This window comes from Gymnoscopelus microlampas, assembly GCF_963454915.1.
Source record: "Gymnoscopelus microlampas genome assembly, chromosome: 11".
Taxonomy (NCBI): Eukaryota; Metazoa; Chordata; class Actinopteri; order Myctophiformes; family Myctophidae; genus Gymnoscopelus; species Gymnoscopelus microlampas.
The window spans coordinates 41,000,108-41,026,845 of NC_139948.1; the positions used below are offsets into that span (position 1 = coordinate 41,000,108).

The 26,738-nt window shown below is 42.5% G+C and overlaps 2 protein-coding genes across 3 annotated transcripts; one reads left to right on the forward strand and one right to left on the reverse strand.

The window, feature by feature from the left end:
* Positions 1 to 2,075: 2,075 nt before the first annotated feature.
* Positions 2,076 to 8,959, reverse strand: LOC311056200 (uncharacterized protein). The gene is made up of 9 exons (XM_084072649.1): positions 8,940 to 8,959; positions 8,113 to 8,206; positions 7,294 to 7,417; positions 7,021 to 7,178; positions 6,194 to 6,336; positions 5,677 to 5,848; positions 4,937 to 5,076; positions 2,802 to 2,964; positions 2,076 to 2,329 (listed from the first exon to the last, which is right to left on the reverse strand). The coding sequence occupies exons 1-9, from the start codon at positions 8,951 to 8,953 to the stop codon at positions 2,264 to 2,266; spliced, it is 1,074 nt and encodes a 357-aa protein (XP_083928775.1). The 5' UTR covers positions 8,954 to 8,959; the 3' UTR covers positions 2,076 to 2,263.
* Positions 8,960 to 15,381: 6,422 nt separating this feature from the next.
* On the forward strand, positions 15,382 to 26,095 carry wipf2b (WAS/WASL interacting protein family, member 2b). 2 transcript variants are annotated; one of them, XM_084071759.1, is made up of 8 exons: positions 15,382 to 15,585; positions 17,053 to 17,147; positions 18,678 to 18,978; positions 21,987 to 22,100; positions 22,549 to 23,178; positions 23,584 to 23,805; positions 24,988 to 25,089; positions 25,473 to 26,095. In XM_084071759.1, the coding sequence occupies exons 2-8, from the start codon at positions 17,082 to 17,084 to the stop codon at positions 25,523 to 25,525; spliced, it is 1,488 nt and encodes a 495-aa protein (XP_083927885.1). In that variant the 5' UTR covers positions 15,382 to 15,585; positions 17,053 to 17,081; the 3' UTR covers positions 25,526 to 26,095. The 2 variants fall into 2 exon arrangements, with proteins under 2 accessions (XP_083927885.1, XP_083927886.1); XM_084071760.1 differs by having other exon boundaries at positions 18,678 to 18,810.
* The last annotated feature ends 643 nt before the right edge of the window (positions 26,096 to 26,738 follow it).

Consider the following 26,738-nt stretch of genomic DNA (forward strand, 5'->3'; position numbering starts at 1 on the left):
TGTCATATTTGTGTGGCACGAACCAATTTCCAGCGTATCGTACAGATACCGGGGTGTGGTGGATGAGACCAAAACAAGGCTGGCGCCTTTGTCTGTGTGGCACTGGGGGCCTATAGAGTTACCTAACGTGCGGGTGGGTAGTGGGTACTGGTTATGTCACAGGCTGCAGTGAGAGTGTGGTGGGCAGAGTAGTGCCGCCTAGGTGGCCCATGGCGGGAGGCGAGGCAGTGAGGGGCATCTAGTGATCAAACAGAAGAACTGCTGGAGATTTCACCCAGCTACGGGGCATTTAGGCAAATTATTCTGTGCATTAGATTCCCCATTAAAAAGGTAATGGAGTAAGTCATATCTTTTGTTTAAAAACACAACTTTTTTTTAAACGTTAAAGCGCTATTTTCTGATATTCTGAGCTGTCATTGCTATAGTATAGTGTATGGTAAATAACAGGTAACAGGGGTCTCAGTCTCTCCAGCTCTTTAATAAACGAAAAATACATTTACATTTTTAGCCAATCAGGAGAGACTAGACTCTAGTCACTAGAGTACCCATGTATTTAAAATGTTATAGTGTTCCTCCCAGTTCCAATTGTGTCTGCTTACTTCTTTGTGTCATCACTTCCAATTTCACTTGTTTATCCTGTATGAGTTCTCTCCCCTGATTAAATGGTTATCCTAACCTGAAAAGGTATTTTCTTTTTACTAAAGAGCTGGAGAGACAAGGAGACCCCTGTTATTGAACAAACACTCTTTAGCAATGGCTGCTATCAGAATATCCATTTAACACTTATTTTAACAAAACACATATCACTTACTGCACTTTTAAGAATCGTGAACATTTGTGCTTGAATATACATATATATATAACTCAAATATTTGCTTCTGGGGGTCCCTGGAACTAAATATTTTCAGATGGGGGTCCGCGGCCAAATACATTTAGAAGACATTTATAGAATGTACCCCAGGAGCAAAGATTTGAGTTTAAAATGTTTGCTTAATTTCTTTTTTTTCAGTGCTATGAGCTTGTAGATCTTCTATTTTTATTTTAAATAGCCAAAGAAATCTAAAAATCCGGTTCCCGGTCTTAATGGGTTAAGACGTGGCATTTTATTCCATTATGTAACTGGCTTCTATTTAGAACTTCCTATCGTTGCTGTCGGGCAGAAACCTCATATCTCCATATTTCAACTTTGTTTGTTTTATAAAATAATGCCCCACTTCATCAAACTACAGTGCCACATAAAAGTAGCAAAAAAAAGCAGATCTACACACTCACAACGTGTCGCGGTGCAACACTTTGTGGTGTAAATCTGCTATTTGGAGAACTTTTGGAGAATATTTAGTGCTGGGCAGTAGATCGACTTCTTCAATAATGATAAGATTTCCCTACAATAACAAATTAGACATTGAGATACTGAAAGACAAAAGTAATCTTCAATGTATCTGCCAAATTTGTAAATAAAAGTAGAGTGTCTTTAACCTTAAATAAATACATTCATTTTTGAATTGTGTAGCACAGGGGTCTTCAACAGGGGGTCCGGGACCCCTAGGGGGTCCTTAGAGTTGCTACAGGGGGGCCGCCAAATCTTTGTGTAATATGATTTTTTTTTTTTACCTTAACCACTTGAACCCTAGCATCCCTTTTCTGAGTAGAACTTTAGTAGAACTCTACAAGCTCACAACGCCTCGCGCTGCGAGGCATTGTGAGCTTGTAGATCGGCTATTTTTGGCAAAGAGCTATAGGTGTAGAGGGAAAAAAGAACAGTAAACGTAAACAAAAAAAGTTGAATCTAAAACAAAATGTTATACAATATAGAGGGGGTCCCTGCTTCATCTATCTCTCAGCTAGGGGGTCCTTGGCCTGAAAAGGTTGAAGACCCCTGGTGTAGCGTGACAATATTGAGACAAATCTTAACGTAATGTATCACCTTACATCGTGAGATCACACAAAACTTTGACAAAATTAAATAAGTCTGTCAAATAGACATTTTTTATGTGCATTTTAGTTAAACTGAATGATAAAAGGTTGTTTCCCCCCAAAAAAACTAATATAATCTTTACATACAACCAAAGACAGTCTCAATGTGAAGGTTTATTAACTACAATACCAGGTCACAGACTGCCCCCTTGTGGAGCAATTAAAAACAACATTAAAATGTTACAGAGCAAGATAGAGGGAATGGGTGTTGAGGAGAGAACAAAAAAAGAGATAAGACATAAAAAGAATAAAGAAGAAAAGTGACAGAAAGGACTATTTAACATACAGGTCAGATGAGGGGGCAGGAACTGAGGAAGACCAACCACGCTGTCAGATCCAGGTTGTCCTTGGGAGGCTGAAATCAAAGCAGTCCACAACTTAACAGGTACTCTATATCATTGGTTCTCAAAGTGGGGTCCGGGGACCCCCAGGGGTCCTTGGGGGGGGGGGGGGTTCCAGGGGGTCCCCAGCAAAAGTAGTTAATATAGCATCACAATCATTTTAACCACTCTAACCATATTTTATACTACACAGCCAAATACATATCATTTTGGGGGTCCTTGACATGAAAATGTTTGAGAACCACAGCTCTATATAATGACTAAACGTAATAATATCAAGTCACTTTGTCTTGCAGCATCCTTCAATACGTTTATTTACATTTAACCCATTAAAACCGGGAAAGCATCCGTATCATTTTATATTTTAGCTATATATATATCTCGTCTCTGTCGGGTGGTACCTCATTATGTTCCAAAACTGTTACTTTTCAGGATTCAAATTCAGAAGTAGCAGATCTACAAGCTCAAAACGAAAACAGTTGTTACCTGTAGCAGCGCCGTGTCTATAAGTTGTGTGTCTTTGCGTACAGACAGCAGTGTGGCCTGTCCTGCAGTGGGGTATCCCATTTCCACCTCCAGAATACAGATGACTGAGGCTGACTTCAGATACATTAACTGCCTCTCGGCAGGACGCCAGTCTATGGCAAAACTGGGGACACACACACAGAATACAATTAATTCAAACTGGTGTTGTTCCGATACCGATACTGCCTAAAATGCTGGTATCAGTATCAGCGAGTATGCCAGTCTATGCCATTCCGACACCATGTCATTTATAACATGATATTTCATTTACATGTAATAATTTACATATTTTGATTGCTTCAGCTGATGTTGCACGACTGTTTTATACTCTTACTATACTATTTTACATTATAATTTTACTAACTTGTAGATGCACATTAACAATTATTCATGGAATTTCTCTTTTTTCTAGATCAGTGGTTCTCAAGTGGTTCTTTCAAGGACCCACATAACTCTGAGAGTGTTCCATTTGTACACTCTCAGAGTTACAGACCTGCAAGGGTCCCTTTGGAACCCCTCAAGGAGCCCAGATGGTCCCTGGACCCCACTTTGAGAACCACTGTCCAAGATTTGTTAAATTACCGTACACATATCGGATCGGTACTCTGTATTGAACGATACCCATGTTGTGGGTATCGAATGGAAAAAAAATTGTATTGGTACATCTCTAGTTAAAACGGCACAATTTTGTATTCACTACATATAAACTCAATTTTTGAGTGGCAATTCAAACCCAAGGCAAGATTAAATGGTAATGACTGTTCACTGGTTAAGAAAGCTATTCCTTATTTGGTCGGGAAGGCCCTGGAGTTCTAGCTAGGACTTCTGTCTGAGAGGGCCAGACCCAGACCTCAGTTTGGGAGCCAGTAATAGTCCTAACCCAGGGCCGCCAACAGGGAGGCAACCGGGTCCACTGAACCCAGGCCCTGGCTGGGCAGGGGAGCCCAACAGTGCACCCAACCTCCAAATACTCTGATGGAATAATTGTCAAAAAATACAAATCTGTTAAGAATATATACAGCATTTGTGATCACATAAAATATTGTTTTTTTTTATCTTCCTAATTTTCCTTGACATAGAAGTCTTAAAACAATTTTACTTTCCCCTCCCTGAAAAATTATGGTTTTGTCTGTCCCTTGATGCTATTGTTGCTTGGAGGCGAGCCAATACTGGGCTTCTGCAGCCCAAGCGCACAGTCAGAGTTGGCAAGCTGTGGTGGATGGAATGGCTTATTGCCCGTTTCAAACATGCACATACCAGGATGTCGAGTGAAACAAAACAAGTGTACAGTTCACCCTTCCGTGACACAAATGTAAATGACTAGGGTCTTAGAAATGTGTAAAATTAAGCTCATAAAAAAATGACTTGTGGTTTTCCATGTCCCTTGAGAGCTTAAACGGGTTGGCGATAAGAGCCTCAAGTTTGGCTCTTGACATTTGGAGCTCAACACTAATCATGCCGCACCATGGGCTTATTTGGATATGGTTCTGGTGTGACAATGTGCAGTAAAGAAAGGATTAGCTCAGTAGGTTTCATCCATGCATGCCTATTTTGCACAATAATAAGACTATGGGCAGTTGGGCACAACCAGTACCCGTTTTACCCATTTAAATTTGAAAGATGTGGTGGTTGGTTAATGGTTATTGAAAAGAATAATGGAGGGTTATTAACAGTAATGAATATATTGCTTTAGCCTATAATGTGTGATAATTATGTATGTAGGCCTATGTTTTGACTGTTTACATATACACAGCATTTGAATCTGACATAGAGTAGGCCTATGTTCAGATCATTAAATAACAAGTTATCAATTTGCCATGGAAAACTTTAAGGCATTATATTTGGTAATCACAGCATCTTTATTTTGATTAGTATGTGGAAGAGCCTGGAGTGGAGCACTCTTTTGTTGTGTGCAAATGGAAACCTGCGTATATGTGTATGCATTATTGGCAGTCAGGACAGAGGTGGGGGCTTTGGAGACCATTTTGTCCCGGGAGTTCATCCCTGTCCCCAACATAAAGACAAATGACTTAGGGTATTAGAAATGCATAAAATGGGAGGCAAAAAAAAAAAAACTTGTGCAATGCACTACCAACCTAGCATGCAGGGCCTGTATCTCAGCCAGCATGTCCTTTTGACTGGTGTAGCGCTCCGTCACCTCCACCAGGGTGGCACTCAGTTGAGACATACGGCCATCAACACACTCTTCCATGATGCCTGCTCTACCTCCTCTCACCTACAGAGAGGGGGTATAGAGAGAGAGAACGAGAGAATAGGGAGAGACAGACAGTCAGAGACATTAAGACAGCTCTCTGCCCATACACCTAAAAATCTACAGTCGACTACATGTAAATGAAGTCTGCACAAAGTAAACAGAAATGTACAGAAGGTTTTACTGTCTGTTCAGTTTGTTTTGAATACATATTGAGTTTTGTACCTCGTTGCAATTTCCTCTCCATTTGTCCTTTCACAAACTCCCATTTATGAACAAATTAAGCTGGGGTGGTATTAGTACTAGTAGTAGCCACTAGCCAGATCGTAGAAGAGAGAGTTGCGTCACACTTTGAGCTCGCCGCAAAGCGGGATGTTGCCTCCTGTAGTTCCAAACATTGGAACTTCCTCATTGAGATTGAAAGAGAACTTCCGCATTCCATTCTTACAATGGGAGTCAACGCTAGTGTCGTCACTCTCATAGTTATATCACGCTGGTAGTAGCTACTAATACTACACCACCCACATCAATGGTTATTTGTTATTTTTATATTGTTGCACCTTATCTCATGACAGCAGTAGCAATAGTAATAGCACTAATAATAGCAGTAGTTGTGGTATTTACCTGCAGTCTGAAGCGCTCGTCGTGGCTCCAGGTTACCGACAGCTTTAGCGGCTCCAGCTTGGTGGAGTGGCTGTTACATGATGGCCCCAGCTCAAGGCAGAGCTCTGACTGGCTGACTGAGACTATCTTGTAAAGCAACATCTCGTGGGTGGCCGTCACATAACCCTGGAGCCTGGATAATGACACAGTGATCAGTAATGCAAATACTCGTGCATACATACACACACCTCTAGTCCAAGTGGTTTTGTGCAAAATGTTTACAATGTTGGACTATGCCTCCAAAGAGAGAAGGCCCCACGCACCCCCTGTGAACTTTGGCGCCCCGAACCCCAGGTTGGGAACCAATGATCCATACAAACACACTAATGACTACAATATGTGCCCCCCCACCCCCCCCACCCCCACACCGAGTGCAGAACACTAGCTCTTTAGCACACACATACTGTAAGTACTCAGGCTAACATACACACAGAGATACAGATGGACAAACACACAGCAAAGCTGCCCCGTAACTTACTCGTCTTGAAGCACCTGCCAGTTGGCAAGGTAACCAAGCAACGTCTCCGACTCTCCCCCGAGATTTGACAGCTGACCTTCACACGCGTGCAACGCATTTTGGGCCTTCTGCAGGCGCTGTTCCAACTGCTCACTCATCTCTTTCTGTAGGAGAGGAGGAGGAGGATTTAAATACCAGGGAGAATACAACACTGGTAGTAGGGCCAAGCCTCTGGGGCCATAAGATGAGATGAGAACCACTGTTCCCAAAGGGCCCCTGAGCTTCAATGTGACTGAAATAGGGAGGTCAGACTCAGAACATTTGCGTTCCACATGGTTGAATGTTTGACAAGTTTCAACAGAAACATGTACGGTATATTATATCCCCATGAGCATCATTCAGCGGTCTCGCTTCTCATCACCGACTGACCATTCAGTTCTTTCTTGTAGCTTGTATACTGATTCTAAGTGAGTTTTAAGTCTGTACTGTGTTGTTCACACTGGAAAAAGAACAAAACCTGCTTGTATGACTAAAAGTCACAGGATTTACAAGTGTGGTCTGTGGTGTGGACACTATTGTCCGACAATGTAGCCAAAGAGAGGAAAGCTATTCACGGAGGTAATTAAATAATCAACTCTACCATCTCAAAGGGATTGATAAAAAGTTAATGAAAACAAAAAATGAGCGGATACATTTGTTGATTTTGCAATATTAGCTTTCAAAATTGGCTGCGGCAGTTCAAAGGTCACAGCTCAAGCATCGTTTACAACTATCTCACATTTCCACTTTGGCCATATATTTTGTTGTACAGTATATGGATTATGGACGTGTGTGCGGGAGTGTGGGACCTTTTTCTGTAGTTCCTGGACCAGCTGCTTAAGTGTGTGTCGTTTGGTGTCAATCTGCTCCACCTTGCTCTGCAGTGAGTTGATCAGACTCTCCATCTCTTCAACCTCGGCTTTGACCTGCGCCTTCACAGCCTTCCACCTGGTACGTGCTTTGTTGTCTGTTAACACACACACACACTGGTAAGACATAAGGGTATGAGTGAGTACTGAGTGAGTGTGTGTGTGTGGCGCTGTGATTTCAAGGTTGAGTAAGCGGGCGATCGAGCACTGTACCAGGGTTAGCCGGACGAGGCTCGCTCAGCAGTTTCCGTGGACATTCCAGTCCCTCCAGCACAGATATCATGGAGTCCAGAACAGACATCTGACAGAACAGAACCTTCTGCATACGACGCCGATCCTACACACACACACACACACACGTAGAGAGAATCACAGATTACTGATCACTGAGAAAGCCTTCAGTTCAGAATGACAGGCAGACAATGTTAGATAAACAGCGAGACAGACAGATAAACATGGAGACAGACAGATGAACATGGAGACAGACAGACAGATAAACATGGAGACAGACAGATGAACATGGAGACAGACAGATGAACATGGAGACAGACAGACAGATAAACATGGAGACAGACAGACAGACAGACGGAGGAACGGGGAGGGAGAGTAATATGAGACAGACAGACAGAGGAACAGGGAGAGAGACAGACAGACAGGGGAACAGGGAGACAGACAGACAGACAGACAGACAGACAGACAGACAGACAGGGGAACAGGGAGGGAGAAACAGACAGAGTAACATGGAGACAGACAGACAGAGGAACAGGGAGAGAGACAGACAGACAGGGGAACAGGGAGGGAGACAGACAGACAGACAGACAGACAGACAGACAGACAGACAGACAGACAGGGGAACAGGGAGGGAGACAGACAGATGAACATGGAGACAGACAGACAGAGGAACATGGAGACAGACAGATGAACAGGATGGGAGACAGACAGACAGACAGAGGAACATGGAGACAGACAGACAGAGGAACATGGAGACATACAGATGAACAGGATGGGAGACAGACAGACAGACAGACATACTATCATTCTGGAGTCAGTATCAGTCACATAGTCGTCGGTCTGCTCTGAGTCTCCATACAGGTCCAGGAGAGCAGGGTCACATCTCTCCAGCACCCTACCACAACAAGCAAAGACAATTGTGAGCTTGTAGATCGGCTATTTTCAAATGGCCGGAATGTATATAGGGCTGAAGTGGTTCACGTCTGTTTGTTTATAATAATAATCGAAATCTACAAAAGTAACTAGTAACTGAAGTTTTCACACAAATTGTAGTGGAGTAAAAAGTACAATATTTTCCTCTGAGATGTAGTGGGGTAGAAGTAAAGGTATTGAACATTTGTAAATACTGAAGAAAGTAAAAAAAATACCTCAAAATTTTACGTTAGTACAGTTACTTGATGTACTTAGTTACTTTTTACCACTGCACTGACTGAGACTGTACTGACGTAATATATAACCAGTTAGCCACAAGCAACGTAAATGCTATGTTATCTGCATCTTTGTAGCATTTGCAGTTGCTTGCGGCAATATGCCAGCATACATAAAAGATACAATAGAAGAAAAAACAACATTAAATTGTACACGTATGATATGGAACCGTTTCATAACATGTTACAGAAAAGGGTCACAAAATCTCCAGTTGCGCAGTTTGGATTCTGTTGTTGTTTCCAATGAATGCATCGTTTAGCAGCTTATTGTTCTTGTAAACGGGCAGTTGAGTCAAAATAAGCAGCTATAATATAATGTATGTTAGAGACACATACATTAATACTTAGTACAACTAGCGCATTGAGATAATGTTAACCATTATGTGTTTAAAATGTGATATATGTCTTTGAAGAGCCTACCGTTCCACGGCCATTTCTGTTTTCAAATATCGGCGGTACAGTGTGTGATGTGATTGGAGGTTAGAGTATGACGTATCTGCTCGTGAGCTCCTTTCAGCTGTGTTCCATGAGCAGAAATAACGGAGCAGAAATAAGACTTCCGGTTGACGATCTCTTCAGAATAAGAGTATCCTCTAGAGTAAAAAGAAACCAGAAACCGGAGACGGCTGGCGATGCCAGCACTTGTGACATACACACGCGTTCAGGGAGACCCCCTCTACAACGCCATACTCTCCGCTAAGCGGGAGAGGTGTAAAAAAAAGTGTGGCGGACCGTCCAGTGAGGTCAGAGTTCAGAAAAGTGCCCTTTTCTGCCATTTTCAGACAATAGTGGACACTGGACCGGAGACGGCTCCCGATGCCAGCACTTGTGACATACACACGCGTTCGGGGAGACCCCCTCTACAACGCCACACTCTCCGCTAAGCGGGAGAGGTGTAAAACAAAGTGTGGCGGACCGTCCAGTGAGGTCAGAGGTCAGAAAAGTGCCCTTTTCTGACATTTTCAGACAATAGTGGACACTGGACCGGAGACGGCTGCCGATGCCAGCACTTGTGACATACACACGTGTTCGGGGAGACCCCCTCTACACTGCCACACTCTCCGCTAAGTGGGAGAGGTGTAAAAAAAAGTGTGGCGGGCCGTCCAGTGAGGTTAGAGGTCAGAAAAGTGCCCTTTTCTGACATTTTCAGACAATAGTGGACACTGGACCGGAGACGGCTGCCGATGCCAGCACTTGTGACATACACACGCGTTCGGGGAGACCCCCTCTACACTGCCACACTCTCCGCTAAGCGGTAGAGGTGTAAAAAAAAGTGTGGCGGACCGTCCAGTGAGGTCAGAGGTCAGAAAAGTGCCCTTTTCTGACATTTTCAGACAATAGTGGACACTGGACCGGAGACGGCTGCCGATGCCAGCACTTGTGACATACTCACGCGTTCGGGGAGACCCCCTCTACACTGCCACACTCTCCGCTAAGCGGGAGAGGTGTAAAAAAAAGTGTGGCGGACCGTCCAGTGAGGTCAGAGGTCAGAAAAGTGCCCTTTTCTGACATTTTCAGACAATAGTGGACACTGGACCGGAGACGGCTGCCGATGCCAGCACTTGTGACATACACACGCGTTCGGGGAGACCCCCTCTACAATGCCACACTGTCCGCTAAGCGGGAGAGGTGTAAAAAAAAGACCGTCCAGTGAGGTCAGAGGTCAGAAAAGTGCCGTTTACAGTGCATAGCCTATACAAATTGGACACTGGACCGGAGGCGGCCGGGGATGCCAACACTTGTGACATACGCACGCATTCGGGGAGACCCCCTCTACAACGCCACACTCTCCGCCGTCCAGTGAGGTCAGGGGTCAGATAACAGCCATTTTCAGACCCCCTCTCTCTAAAACATTTTTGAAATAGTGAAAATAGACGCATGCAGATATACGTCAGAATCACTTGTCAGTGCACATTGTGCAAATAAGTGTCAATTGGTCACCTGGTAGTACCAGGTGACACTTTGCCGACTGGGATTGTACGTGTTGGACTGGGACTATTTTAAAATAGTTAAAATAGGCGATATACAAGCTCACAATGCGATTTACAATTTAGGCATTTAGGCATTTAGGCATTTAGCAGACGCTCTTAATCCAGAGCGATTTACAGTAAGCAAGGTAATACATCAAATGCATAGAAATAGTAATCTAGGATCATATGTAAACCAAGAATCATCAGTCTAACCCCCCAACGCCCCCTATCCCCCCAAAAAATCTATAATCTGTACTCAAACTATTGGATGCCAGGTCAACAATGGCCTGGCATCTGTCTACATAACATGGTATCTAATTACATTTTAGCCTTTGCATAAGCCTGCAAGCCTGCAATGCGTTGCTGTCTTCTATTTTTGCACATTTGGCACTGCTGCTACAGATTATCATACATGTTTTAAGAGGTTTATCATACATGCCATTCCATCTGTACTTTCATTTTATTTATGTTATCTATCATTTTAAAAAGACATTGGTTGTGTTAGCACAGTCTCTGTAGAAACGGGTCCCAACATTTCACTGCTTGTACCTGTATTGAGTAAGTGACAAATAAATCCCTCTTGATTCTTGTTCAGATTAGTTCCAGAGTTCTCTTTGAAAATGTCACATTTTGAAATGGCTCCACATCCATTACCTGATTTATATTAAGATGGTACACATGTAATAGACATGCCACTAAAAGTATGCACTTAAAAAGGTTTATTTTTATTCATTATGTATATTCTTTATAATTGTGAATGTTAAAAATTGTGGGGTTCTGCTATAGTCACTTACAAAACATGTACACTATTGTAAAGGGATAGTTCACCCAAAAAATAACTTATTTTCTATCAACACACCCTATGAAGCCTTGAATTTTTTATTTTTGTTGCATTCCTAAGCCAATAATTTGATAACCGGCGTAAAGATGCTAATGGTAGGAGACGCCATTAGCTGCCGCCGGTCATCATATTATTGGCTTAGGAATGCGACAAAAACTAAAAAGATCTCCATGAATTCAAGTCACCATGGGGTGTGTAATCAATAGAAAAAAATGTCATTTTGGGGGTGAACTATCCCTTTAATGTTAAACGACAGTGTTGTTTACTGGAGTCAAATTGGGTTTGTGTTAAATATACTGCAGTTCTCGCATTAGTTTATATAGTAATACCTATCACCGTCATTTGACTTTGACTCTGAGTGAGCAAGACTGTTACTTGAGTCAGCGTTTAATAGCCTATACAGCCAGCAATTGTTTCTAATTATGACAAGCACAATAACACAAAATAATAGTGTAGAAGAGAGTTGCAGATTTTCATGGAACTTGGTAGAAATGATTTCTAGGCTGCCCTATAAAAATGGCTCAAGGTCACAATCATGGTCACAGTCAATGTTACATCAGTCATATCTCAGGAACGGAGAGAGACACAGAACGAGATGTTGGTGTGTGCCTTTATTAATGGTATTGAAATTTTATACTGATGTCAAACTGGGAAACTGAAATAGAAGCAAGGCTTGTCCATAGCCATGTCTGTTTTGTGGGAGTATCCACACACATCTATCAATAACTGGTCAACGCAACAGTGCTGTATACACAGAAGATGCTTTAAAACTTCCTGATGAGATTCTGTGGCACTTCCTGGGACTTGAGTCCTCTTCCAAAAAGCCAATGAGTAGGTTTGATTTATTATGGAGTCATAAGGAGGTGACATCAATAGGACTTTTTAAAAGGTATTTTATTTAATTTGATATGTGAAGTCACAGCAGTAGATTGTCTAATTTCAGCATGCAACCAAGTGTAAAATGTAGCATTATTACGACGCCATCAAGGCCCGCCAAAATACATTTTTGACGACAAAATCAACTGTAAATTTAGTCGACTAAAATCGTATTATATTTAGTCGACTAAAACTACACTAAAACAAACATTTCAGGTGAATAAAATATTTCATTCTAAAACTAAATTAAATGTTATTCACTGATGTTATGCACAGAAAAAAGTTGTTTTCTGACCCCTGACTTCACTGGACGGCCCGCCATTTTTCCAAATACACCTGTCTGGCTTAGCGGAGAGTGTGGCATTGTAGAGGGGGTCTCCCTGAACGCGTGCGTATGTCACACGTGCCCCGGCAAATAGCTGTCTCGTGTCCAGCGCCCAATTTGTGAAGTCTATGCACTGAAAATGGCTGTTTTCTGACCCCTGACCTCACTGGACGGCCCGCCACTTTTCCAGATACACCTGTCTGGCTTAGCGGAGAGTGTGGCGTTGTAGAGAGGGTCCCCCTGAACGCGTGCGTATGTCACACGTGCCCCGGCAAATAGCTGTCTCGTGTCCAGCGTCCAATTTGTGGAGTCTATGCACTGAAAAAAGCTGTTTTCTGACCCCTGACCTCACTGGACGGCCCGCCACTTTTCCAAATACACCTGTCTGGCTTAGCGGAGAGTGTGGCGTTGTAGAGGGGGTCTCCCTGAACGCGTGCGTATGTCACACGTGCCCCGGCAAATAGCTGTCTCGTGTCCAGCGTCCAATTTGTGAAGTCTATGCACTGAAAATGGACCTTTTCTGACCCCTGACCTCACTGGACGGCCCTCCACTTTTCCAAATACACCTGTCTGACTTCCGAGAGTGTGGTGTTGTAGACTACAAATCTACTAATATTTCTGTCCTCTATCTTTTTGTATGCTGTGTTTCCATGTTGTATATATGTTGTTAAATAATATAATGTTTTTATGATTTTTTTATGATTACATTTGTATTTGTATTGTATTTTAGTTTTTAAATAGGTGAGATCAACTTTATAAACCCCAAATCCTTCTTTTTTTTCTCACCTGTACTACTATTATTATTTGTAGCATATTTTGTGGTCTCTTTAATCATTGTTTATTTGCTTCTGCAATAAACAATATTATATCATAATAATTTTCCAAGAGTCTCTTTTATCATTGTTTATTTGCTTCTGCAATAAACTATAGACCCCTTAACAGACGACGTCATACTGGCTGCGTGCAGCCAGTATGCGCGCAACGAAACCCATTATATCAGGTCTCGTTAGGACGCGTCTCACTAGCCAACACACACAAGAGGGGGTTGGGGTGTGCTGAAACCAGTGCACCCCGAAACAGGTTGGGAATTGATTGCGTGAAACAATCACCTGTGCGTCCAGGCTCAATGTTAGTAAACAAATAATTGGTCTATATTATATCATAATAATTTTCCAAGAGTGACCTGGCCTACAGTCAGCATTATTACAACAATGGACAAACAATACAAAAACAATACATATATGTAACACACACAAATCAATATCCAGTTAAAGTGCAAAACTGTGCTAAGTGCACATTTAATGGGGGTCAATAGCCAATTTCAAACTGGAACAACCTGGCACTTCGAAGTGATCTAGTATAAGCCATTTAAAAAGACATACTGTACATCATAAATGTATTTTTTAAATACAATTGTGTCTTTTTTTTAAAAACTTGCCACTTAGAAGTGTTTTAGTATGAGCCATTTAAAAGGCATACATCATAAATGTATTTTTAAAATAGATTTGTGTCTTTAAAAAAAAAAAAAAAAATGTATGATCTTATTTTGAAGGCCACCGGAAACCTTATTTCTGCTAGCTCGAAAACCGGAAGTCCAATTTCTGCTCACGGAACGGAGCTGGGCCTTTCAACCAACCAATGGCGTCCTCTGGTGGTTAGAGCCCGCCTACTATATCCGGTCATATACACCTACACACACATGCATGCACACAAAACGTTTCCGTATCCGCTGTAGACCGGATGTGCACACTTCAAGTAAAACAGTCACATTTCCATGAACACTTTAACCCTTTTTATTATTTGTTTATTACGCACTGTGATGTGACATTGAGGGCGCGTTCGAAAATACAGCACTGAGCGCACTGGCCAATACAAACTAATAGGCGAGTGTGCTCCGGTGCGTAATTTCCGAACGCACCCGTACATCACTGGATATTACATTGAGTTTTTCCCTCATTTTCGTCTTCTTGTTTATTCCAATTGAGGATAGATAATATGTAGCCTACATGCATCGCAGTGGTATTAATGACTATGTATTATTATACAGTATATATCTTGTGTATATGTAATACATATGTATTTCTTTTTTTTATTGACAAAATATTAACATACAAAATACATAGACTTTATTTAAGCAATGCCATACCCTTCACAGATTCAGATTCTTCTGGTTTTCATAGTTTTAGTGTTTGTACAAACGTTTTAAGGTTTCTCAGTAGGATATGACAATAATAAGGCCTTAAAAAACAACAATATTTGGACGTTGTTTAGCAAATTTAGCATTGAATATGAAATTTTCAAAAAATAAGAGTTGATAAGTTACATTTTGAATGTCCAAATAACACATGCTGAATATGCATTCTAAAAGAAGAGGAAATTATTAAGATAAATCCAAAATACATGACAGTAAGTCCAATACCAAAATAAATTAGATATTGTTTCGTCAACATTTATACAAAAAGAACCAAGTGTGTCAATATCAATTATGTTATTATTATATGTTATAGCATTGGTTCTCAAAGTGGGGTCCGGGGGGTCCCCTGCCAAAAAAATGGTTAATAAAGCGTCACAATCATTTTATCCACGTTAACCATATTTTATACATTGGCTATTCAAAAATAGCAGATCTACAAGCTAACTGCTATGAGCTTGTAGATCTGCTATTTTTGAAAAATCCCTGACACAAAACGTTTTTTGTGACAAGGGGTCCGCAGCCCAAAAAAAAAACATCATTTGGGGGGTCCTTGACATGAAAAAGTTTGAGAACCACTGTGTTATAGTATGACGGTGACGGTGATGCATGCAGTGACAGACAGTCTTGTCATCATTCACAGCGGGGTGCAGCAGAGCAGCAGCAGCACTATTCCTCTGCTCTCTTCTTGTTGGCTATTACAGAGTAAACCTGCAGATATCCATGAATGATGATGATGATGGCTACTGAATGCAGCTAAACAACACGCCAGAGCTACAACAACATTATAACACCAGTTAATAACTACAATAATGAGTTAAAAGACCAGATCTTGGACCCAATGGACCGATAACACATCGCAGGTCGGTTTATTATCATGGATGATGGATATTGTTTTGATGAATGTGCGTTAAATGTCCCCCCGCTGCTTGTTGTTATGGAATGTTATTATTGATGATGATTTAATCATCATGATAATTAATTTTAACAGCTGCGTATCCTCTCAGTTGTTGTGATAATATGAGAGAGAATCTTTGAGGGATTTCACACCCGGTGTGTTCATAACGTTGCAGTATAACAGTGTTATAAAGCTTAAGCTATAGCTGTCTGTCTGTCTGCAGTGATTTCCCAGCCAGCCCAGGCCATTATTGATGATGGCGTGTGAAGCTAACGATGCTAGCTAACTCGGCTAAGCTTGCAATGATAACCCAGGATAACTTGAGCTGGCTTTAAGATGCTTTATAATGTATATAACGTTACGTTTACATTGGAGATGATACTAGGGTTTTATTGTAGAAAGTTAGCTTTGCAACCCCAATACACTGAGAATTTAAGCTAATGGACAACCAATCATGCATTGGATACAGTGTTAGCTTCCTAGCTTTGGTTTTATTTGCACAATTTAGCTAAAGAATGTGAATTCAGTGATTGTCATGGTAGCGGGGGGTTCTACCATATACCAGTGGTTCTCAAAGAGGGGACTCGTGGGGACCACCACGAGTCCTCGAGGAGCGGCTTCCAGGGGGTCCCCAGCAAAATGAGTTGATGTAGCATCAAAATCAGTTTAACCACTTTAAACCTATCCTATATACATCAGCTATTTGAAAATAGTCGATCTACAAGGTCATTACGTCTGAACAATTTTGAATATTTCTGAAACATTGTAATAACATTTTTGATTGATTGAATACTTTATTAACAGTTTGCAAATAGTACAGTGGTACGATTATACAATGGTGCTGAGAGTATCCTCAGTAATACACAAAAAGGCCTATAGGGCTTGTTTTCATTGTGGTCCTGTGTCTTCAATTCATCAAGACATTTAATATACAAGACATCATCAACACTAGTAGCAATAAAACATATATATTTTATGTACAGTAAACAGTTTGGGGGTGAGGGGGGGTCATTAAGCTTAGACTTTACTGGGTCCAGTTACAATTTTCAGACAGGCTTCAGACTTTTATGGCGGTTTTGAAGGAGGGTAAGGAGTCACACTTTTTGATGTCTGGTGGAAGGGCATTACCCATTTTAGTGGCATAGTAGTAGAACGAATTTAACCCCATGTTTGTGCCAAATCTGGGTTGAACGAGATCAGTGGCGCTCCCTCTGGTGTCGTGTGCCTGTGTGTGCCTTTTATGTTATTGATGTAGTTTGACAAGTCTCTGTAGTCTTGAGTATCTTGAAGGCAGTTATAGAAACTGTGTGTGTGTGTGTGTGTGTGTGTGTGTGTGTGTGTGTGTGTGTGTGTGTGTGTGTGTGTGTGTGTGTGTGTGTGTGTGTGTGTGTGTGTGTGTGTGTGTGTGTGTGTGTGTGTGTGTGTGTTACAGGTCAGGACCAGGACAGTAAAAAGAGCAGGATGCCCATTCCTCCCCCGCCCCCTCCTCCCCCTGGGGGTCCTCCACCTCCGCCCACCTTCAGTCAGGTAAGCCATGCTGCCACCTTACATGCACGCACACACACACACCGAGTTAGTGTGGGGAGGAATTAATTGGCATAACGACTAGATTGGGGAGAACATTTTATGAAAAGCTCCAGCAACACTGTGTGTGTGTGTGTGTGTGTGTGTGTGTGTGTGTGTGTGTGTGTGTGTGTGTGTGTGTGTGTGTGTGTGTGTGTGTGTGTGTGTGTGTGTGTGTGTGTGTGTGTGTGTGCGTGCGTGCATCATGTGAAAGGGTGAAGGGTCAAACACTGCTCAGCCATTGTCCTCTACCTCTTTCGGACTCTTCCTTCTTGCTTTCATCCACCACTCTTTGAGATTTCAAAACATCTTGGATACGTCATTCCCTTTTTACAGCAGACATCCTTGATTTCCTACTTATTTTACAATTTACTTTGTGCTTTTTGCAGCACCAGCTTCAGGGAAAACAACGCAAAAGGTCATACACCCAAAATGCATATTATGACTTCAGAGTCATAACAACATAACTGGTTGGTAAACCAACAAACCATTCACAAAGGCACACCATCAATGCTTAGTAATAACAGTTCAGATCATAAGCGTAGCTTCCATTGGGCCACTCGGGCCTTGGCCCAGTCAATGGAGCTCTTGCCCAGGCTAGCTGATGAAAGACGGAGGCGAGAAAAAAATCTGCTCCACCAACAACAATAGATACATTGGCTGCCCCATTCGCACCTTTTACCAAGCTACAAAAGCTGCCGACTCGTGCATATTAATGGTCCATTGTGTGACCTGTTAAGTACTGTAGTCTATAGGTAGACATAGTTCAGAAGTCCTGAAGCGGTCCAAAAGAGAGTGGATAATGGTCCTGGATTCATGAATGAAATTACAGAGGTGACGTGACTTGCGACTGTGCGTGTGCGTGTGCATGTGCGTGTTCGTGTGTGCACTCACTCGCTACAAGTGACAAAGTCACAAATTGATACAGAACCAACCAGTAGATTATTAACACAGTGTTATGGTGCTAGGCTGGGAGAGTGTGTTATTTCTGTTGTTTTATGGTCGTTTTATATTGACTGAATGAATGACTTTGGAATGGTTTTGACACCCACAACTCCAGTTTCATGTGATATTACATAATGCATTATATCGACTTACTGTAGGGTTGGCGGCTGGGCGATGTGGACAAAATATAATATCACAATATTTTTTGAACAAATACCTACACACAATATAAATATCTACATTGTGACGATAATATACACTTTTGCATACATTTTTCCAAATTTTGAATGTATAAAATAATATAGCTTATGTGATTAAAACCAGGAAAAGTGTTTGCCATATCACATTATTACGATATCCAAAATATGTAATCTCATGGTCTTATTGGCCCAGCCCTTTTATCAACATACACATCTCTCTCTTTCTATTTTTTATCTTGCTTCCCTCTCTTAATCCCCTCTCTTTTTGTACCCCCAACCCTCCTCAACTACCTCCCACTTCTGCCTCAACCCTCCCTGTCTTTCTCTGCAAACCCCCCCCACTCAACAGGCCAACACCACCCCTCCCAAGCTGAACCGAGAGGAGGCCAAAGGTCGCGGTGCCCTGCTCTCCGACATCTCCAATGGCACCAAACTGAAGAAGGTGGCGGTGGTGAGCGACCGCAGCGCTCCCCAGCTAGAGAGTAAGACCCAAACACCAAAGACAGCTACAACACCAACAGCAGTAGATCACCCATACATTCGGTTATTCCAATACTTAAGTCAACCAAAACAGCAACAACCGCAGCAGTCCTCCCCAGAAGAGCAGAAGAAGGTGACCAGCAATAGGAGCGCTCCCATATCGCTAGAGAGTAAGACCACACAATGTACTGTACGCACCGATAGGCTGTATGCAAGATGCAAGGTTGTATTTAATTTGGATTTATTCACTTATTTTAGCCAGCCTTTCCATACGTTCCCTGTCCAAAATCGTATCCGCTGGGGCGTTGCTCGGGAATGATATGATTGTAGCTGTTTGCAAGGATAGACAGCTGAGGCGTTAGAAGGGGCTGGGCGAAACATTGCCATAAATACATTGATGTTGATATATTGTGGAAATAATTTACAATTTATTTTTTAATTTGTCAAAAATAGCGATATAGAAGCCCACAACGTGTCACATTGTGACATGTTGTGAGCTTAGATTGTCTATTTTTGGCAACTTTTGACAGTTTTTTGAAAGTACAGTGTAAAATACCATGAAAAGACGGCCTTTTGCCACATAAATCTAGTATCATATCCCGATATTATATATAATCGATATATTACCCAGCTCTAGGGCTTAGGATGACATAACAGAAGTCACAGTGCAAGATTCAGAGGGTTAATATGGAATCATTCAAATGGCAGGTTTTGATATTATTTCTGACTTACTGTATGGTGTATTTCACCAATGTCAGCATGGCATCTTTTAATTTAGTAGACTGATAAAAACATAATCTATCTACCCCAAAACACTTCTAATGCTGTTTTAAAGCAAGCCTCTGTAACTATTAAAACCGGGAAAGCATCTGTGTCATTTTAGATTGTATACGTTGGCTATTCAAAAATTGCATATATATATATATACATCTGATATTTTGGAAAAATCTTGAAAGTGTGAGAACTACTGATTTAGAAGGCATTTGTAGTATCGGCCTCAGGTTGTAATGGGTTAAGAAACTGAATTAAACTCTTTTGAATTCATAGGACATTAGCTAGTTTGTAAAAAAAGAAAAAGAAAAGTAAAGAAAGTTAAAAGTAAGGTCGTCTCATGTAAACTGCTCATCATAGTAGTACCTTCTGCTTTGTTATAGATTCACATGCACTTATATGCACTTAAAGTAATACGCTCAATTTTTCTAATATTAATATTAGCAATTGTACAGAAATGACCGTGGCCAACTTGAATCTTATGATACTAGGCTACCACGTAACAAACTAGAATACCAGAACTAGAAATCAGCTCTATCTCAGGTGAAATATCACAGCTGGGACACAACGCATCTTTGACACGTCACTTTGCTTGCGTCTACATATTGAACAACATTATTTCAAATATAAGGATTAGAGCTGAGGAAGTTTGCCTCTCCAGGATATCATGCTTAATTTATGCTCCGTTGTACGGCTGTGTCGCTTGCCGAAAATAGCGATATATGACACATTGTGAGCTTGTAGATCGACTATTGTCAGTAATCGACACCATCATAGGACAAAGTATAAATCAGGCAGGCTTCATACATTTGTTAATTGAAATGAAATAAGATACTGAGTTACAGTAAGATGCCCTCATGTCTTCATTAGGACATTGGTTCATGTCAGTCTGTTGGATGCATGTATGTGTTTTCTGTAAAGCTTCAATTTTGTGTTTTAATGTCGCTGATTAATGTCACCTCATAAATGCTTTATTATTATTATTATTATTATTATTAATATTATTATTGTTATTATTATTATTCGCTGTCATTCTTATAATTAACCAAATTATTATTTACTGTTTTAACAAAGTCAAAATGACTTAAGAGTTGTCTGCCTTGTAAACATGGCACATCTTAATTCTCAAATACTTAGGATCGGTCGAAAGACTGGATTTGTTGTGGCTAGCTCCCTATTTCTCCTCTACCACAGCATTCAAACTATATCATAGTATTAGAAAATGTATGTACTGTACGACGTACACCGTTAAAGGAATGTTTTTTTTTAAGTTCCTTATGGGAATATATAAAGGTTCAATTGTTATCATTATTTCATAATAGACAAAAAGGACAAGTACTGGAATAGCTGGCAAGAAAAAAAGTTGTAAGCATCCTGCATAGAGGCTATTGATGTTATTTTTGATCATGCTTGTTAGTGTCTTTGTTCATGGACGTTTCCTTACATACAAAATACATCATGATGCAAGAGGGAATGCAAAGTGGAGCGGGTGCTTATAGAATGTCCGTTGTTGTCCAGTTTGACATCATACGAAGAGTGTCAGTACAAACAGAGATATTTCATTCGACATTGAGACGTCTCACTGCAAACTGATCGATAAGTAGGTTAGGTCACAACAAAGCTAAGGGGAGGGAGATATTATTCAAAACAAGACCTTTCAGTTGTTGTTGTTATTATTATTAGCATAGCACTGACAAATGGCTCCACACGGTCGATAACTGCCTTTTTGTTTTTGCTGTTTCACCGAAGTGGAGGTGACGCATGATGACAGAATGGACCTAAGACATATTTAAGCACCTGGTTCAAAGTACAGCATGTGTGTGTATATATTCAGTACCTTAAGGCTCGAAACTGCACAAAATCTACATAGCTTCACTGGTTTATATTTTTGCATTTCAATCTCAATATATTTTGCAATACACATTGATGTGACGTTTTACACACAGAAGAAATTTCTTTTAAACAATGAACACCCTCAAATGAAAGATTTAAATCTCTTGCAAATTATATTGGATTGCCGTTTTTAGTTTTGCAATCTCCTGCATAATTGTTCACCCTAATAATATCCTGTATTCTACTTTATTGTAATATGATATGTTTTACCACTGTTTGTCTTGTTGTGTTCTGTCCTTTTGATGTCAAACGGAGCTGCCTGGGGCCGTAAACGATTCATTAAATTTTACTCATCTCACTGCATCCCATCTCGTGTCATCTCATCAAACATACAAAAATACATGACATAGCACCGTGGCATGCTCTCACCACATCTACCCATTCAAGTAGCATTGATACGATAGTGAGTGAAACCTGTAGTTGTAGTTGCAGTATTAGCATAGCATAGTAATGGTAGCAGTGTGCTGGTAGGGCCTCAACACTTGACTCATTGTCCAATGGTTGTGGTTCTCAGAGTCTAAAGGAGGTGGGTCTGGAGCTGGTTCAGCCAATGGCAGCCCTTCGGGCTCTGTTCCACCAATCGGAGGGCTGTTCCACGGAGGCGTTGCCAAGCTGCGTCCAGTAGGGGGTAAGTAGCTGATTGGTGAGCTTACACCCGGTGGGCGTTAAGGGGCCGTTCACACCAGACACGATGACTGTAACGATAATTATGTGAGCGTCCACACTGCTGAACGATATGCTCTGTAGTGTAAACGGTAGCACCAAGCACGTCGGAGCCCACACACACAGCCAGAGAGAGCACGAGAGTGATCTTTCAGCACCAGCGTCACAATCTGACTCTGATAGTTGGTAGGCTACCCCTACCAGATGTCACTGTTTCTGTCATTCATCCAATCTCTCTGAAAGTGATCCAAACGATATCGCTCACCACTATCGTCGTTATAGTTGTGGTGTGGGCTCTGCCATCCACTTAACTTAGAAAGATTTTTTTAAACAACATATTTAAAGTTATTGTTATAGTCATCGTTCTTGGTGTGCATGGCCCCCAATGTCTTATTGACGTATGCTTGTTTCAGACGGATCGACCGGTCGTTCGCCCTCCACCCGAGCCGCCGCCCCACCCCGCCCCCCCAGCCATCGTCACGACGACGTGGACGGCCCCTCCTCCCAGGCCTCGTCGCCCACGGAGACGGCGCGCTCCCAGCGTCCCTCTCTCCCCAACCTGGCCTCCTCTCCCTCCTCTTCTCCCACCGGCATGAAGCACTCCTCCTCCGCCCCTCCCCCGCCTCCCCCACTCTGTCGACGTGGCAACGCCCCCTCGCCTCCCATCTCATCCTATAATAGGGAGAAGCCCCTCCCACCCACGCCCAATAACACTCCGCCTCTGCCCGCCAAGCCGCCGCCTTCGCCCGGCAACAGCAGACGACCTCCGACCTCCGGCGGGAACCCTGCTTCCTCTTCCTCTTCTTTGGCTCCTCCCCCTCCGCCGTACCGCGTCGCCAACGGCCCGTCCAGCCCCGAGGCGGCGCCCGAGCTGCCGCAGCGACACAACTCGCTTAGCAACAAGAGGCCGGCCCCTTCGCCGGGCGGCCACACTCCCACTAGAGGCCCCGCCCCTCCTCCCCCTCCCTCCTCCCCCACCCCCTCCCAGCAGGGAGGCAACAGACCACCGCCTCCAGTGAGGGATGCCCCAGGAAGAGGAGCAGGTAATGACAACAACTTTGTTTATTACAGTGCGTAGACCAGTGACAAGCAATGACACTGAGTAAAGTTACAGTAGATTAAAACAAATGACGCAAGGTGTGTGTGTGAAGTTGAAGAAGAAAAATCCACACACCAAACAGCTCCTGTAAGGATTTTTTTTCTGCTGTGAAAAGCAGATTTTGCAAGCTCAAAACGCGTCGCTTCGCGCTGCGTTTTGAGCTTGTAGATCTGCTACTTTTGATACTTTTATGTGACGCTGTAGTATGATCAAGTAGGGTGTTAATTTACGGCAAAACACAAAAAGTTAGAATATGGAGATTCTCCCCGACAGCAACTATATGCATTTTTGTCACTAAAAACTCTTATCAATGAAAATATGGTGTCTGTAACATCTCTCTCCTTCCCAGCTCCACCAGTACCAGGCCAGCCGTCGTCCAGGGCCGGTGGGCGCGAGGCTCCGCCCCCGCCCCCGCCTCCGTACAGGACGCACGGTAGCCCCTCCCTGTCCTCAGACCCGCCCACGCGGGGGAAGCCTCCTCCTCCTCCCTCCCGCACCCCCGCTGGGCCTCCCCCGCCTCCCCCTCCCATCCGCAATGGACACTCTCCCTCTATCCCTCGTTCCTTTGTCGGTGAGTCTGCCTACCTGTCTGTATGTATGTATTCTGTCGTTCTAGCCACCTGTCTATGGTCTCTCTCTGTCTACCTGTCTCTCTGTGTTCTCTCTGTCTGTCTGCCTGTCTGTCTATCTCAGAATCAGAATCAGCTCCATTGTCACAGCAGAGGTTTCTAAGGTCCAAAAAGTAGCAGGGATGTACAGGTTTTAGACTATAAGGTGCAGCAATAAGGTAGAAAATAACTGCTGGTGCATTACGTAAGGTGCATCGCTATAACGGTAACAGATATGGGGCATAGACCTTCGTGCAAGAACAAAATGACATATTCCACACGAGGTAAAACTAAATCTGCCTCTATCTGTATTCTCTCTGCCTGTCTGTCTGTATTCTACCTATCCCACCTGTCTGTTCTCTCTATCTACATGTCTGTCTGTATTCTCTCCATCTGCCTTTCTATCTGCAGGTATGTTTTCTGTATATAATTAAAGGACGACTTCAGACATTTTCAAACTATCTTCATATAATTGGTCCTCACTAATGCTCATGATAATATGGCACCATTTTTGTCTACTCAGTCTGTGTCTCAGAGGAGGTCTGTGGACAGTTCATGAATACCAGTGATCATCAATGGGGAATCCAAGCGAATAGAAACTAGAAACTCTAAAGTTAGCATGCTATAATAAGGAAGCCATTGTTCTCACATTAATACAAAATTAAATCAAACATTTAAAATCTTGTTTGAAAAGAAAAACCTGACTAACGGTGATGTCACTGGGTTTCTGGAATCTACACAGCCCTTCTCTGAGACACAGACCGAGTGCACAACAATGGTACCATGTCATCATGAGCATTAGTGAGGACCAATTACAGTATATGAAGATATATATTGAAAATGGGTGAAGTCGTCCTTTAAGAATCAATCATATGAATTTGTCTAGTTGTATCTCGCAGTGTTTGAACACGGACACCAAACCTCTCTGATGACTAAAGAAAAAACAATGAAAAACTCTCCTGCTTCATGCTTCTATCCTTCCTCTTTGTCTCCTGTGCTCTCTCCTGTGTCTTCCTTCCCCTCTGCTCATACCTTGGTCTGCTCTCTCCCTTTTCCCCCCTTCCTCTACCTCCTTACTTCTTCTATTCCTCCATTTCTGTGTCGCCGGCCTCTACTCATTTGTCTTTACTGTCTTCTTCTTCCAGACGACTTTGAGTCCAAATATTCCTTCCATTCTCTGGATGACTTCCCTGCTCCGGATGAGTATCGGCATTTCGCCAAGATCTATCCTAGCAAGGCCAACAAAGGTATGAACACACACACACACACACACACACACACACACACACACACACACACACACACACACACACACACACACACACACACACACACACACACACACACACACACACACACACACACACACACACACACACACACACACACACACACACACACACACACACACACACACACACACAAACACGCACGCACGCGCACACACGCACATGTGCGCATGCATACACACAGATCGATCACAGCAAGATCCCATACTGTAGATATATACATTTTAAAATCCTGAGTGTTCATTTGTATTACAAAGGTATTACATATTGATAAAATAACACAGAGGGTTCTACTGTGTATTGACGCACACTAACGTGTCATGTCTTTGTGTTTGTTCCAGTGATGAGAGGAGGCCCTCCCCCACTGCCTCCCCCTCCTCCTTTGGGGAGGTGAACCCTGAAATATCAGGACCTACTGTACCACCTGGGCAGGAAATTTACACACACACACACACACACACACACACACACACACACACACACACACGCACACAAACACAAACACATAGAAGCACTTATATACACATAATGCATACATACATGGAAACGCACACACACAAACACACACACACACACACACACACACACACACACACACAGACGTACATATAAACACATACATACACCATCATCATCTATCTCATCTACAGCATTTGGCTTCAAGCCTGTCCACAAAGACTCATATCACTTCCGCCTCGTCAACGCTCACTCTCTATTGGCTGCCGGGACTGTAAGTCCCAGTCTGCCAGCATGACGGACAGCTGGGAGAGCCATTCCAACGTGTCATTCCACCACCCTCCACCAGGAGGAGGGATCGAAAAGGATAAAAGAGACTTGAGTTTTGAAAGGTCATACATTTTATTTTTCTTTGAAACAAATGGAATTTGACATTTAACAGAATGACAACTTTTAAAAGACGATTGTGATTTTGAAAGGAGGACAAACGCTGGATTACCAGAATGACTTGTAACGCCTGATTTAATGGTTTGCGGAAATAGCATAGCACAGGCTCATAACGCGTTGCATGGGTGTGCAACACCCAAACACTACTAAGTATAAATCAGGCATAGCTCTGCTGCAACAGCCACTGCTGTTTGGGCTTCTCGTTCTGGCCAACCTGCCTGTTGGTTCGGCGTTTTTTTGGCTGTCGTCGCAGTGGAAGTATGGTGTGGTAGACCACGGCAGTGCAGGGCAGAGCCCTATATATATCGAAACTTAATTCAGGAACTAACAGAGTCTTCAGTGGATTTGGGGCTCTGGCTGTAGGATTGCGTCATTGGCACTGATAAAAATGATTATTTTCATGTGTGCGTGCAGTATAAATCGTTAATGAAAAGCCATTTCCTCTCAGCGGCAGGGTGGTTTGGTGGTTCAACAGCATCCGCGTCAAAGTGCCCTTGCTCCAGCATCAATCTGAAAACTCGCCTCAGCAGCAGGTAAATGTTGAGCAGTGTTAATGTAACCATAGAGCTGGATGGCAGAGTGAATAAGCTTGGTTAATCATTGGAGCCAACAGATTATAGAAAGGCAGTGAAGGTAGCCCCGAATAGTGGGGCTATAGAGCTTAATTTATGCTTTGCGCGACAAGTGTTGAACGACACGTTGCA

Coding starts and splice junctions, on each gene's coding strand:
- LOC311056200 (XM_084072649.1), bottom strand. Junction 7,179..7,293: donor GCCTCGTCCGGCTAACCCTG/GTACAGTGCTCG, acceptor GTGTGTTAACAG/ACAACAAAGCACGTACCAGG. Junction 5,849..6,193: donor TGGCAGGTGCTTCAAGACGA/GTAAGTTACGGG, acceptor GTCATTATCCAG/GCTCCAGGGTTATGTGACGG.
- wipf2b (XM_084071759.1), top strand. CDS start 17,082: ATGCCCATTCCTCCCCCGCCCCCTCCTCCCCCTGGGGGTCCTCCACCT. Junction 23,806..24,987: donor TATCCCTCGTTCCTTTGTCG/GTGAGTCTGCCT, acceptor TTCTTCTTCCAG/ACGACTTTGAGTCCAAATAT. Junction 25,090..25,472: donor TCCTAGCAAGGCCAACAAAG/GTATGAACACAC, acceptor TGTTTGTTCCAG/TGATGAGAGGAGGCCCTCCC.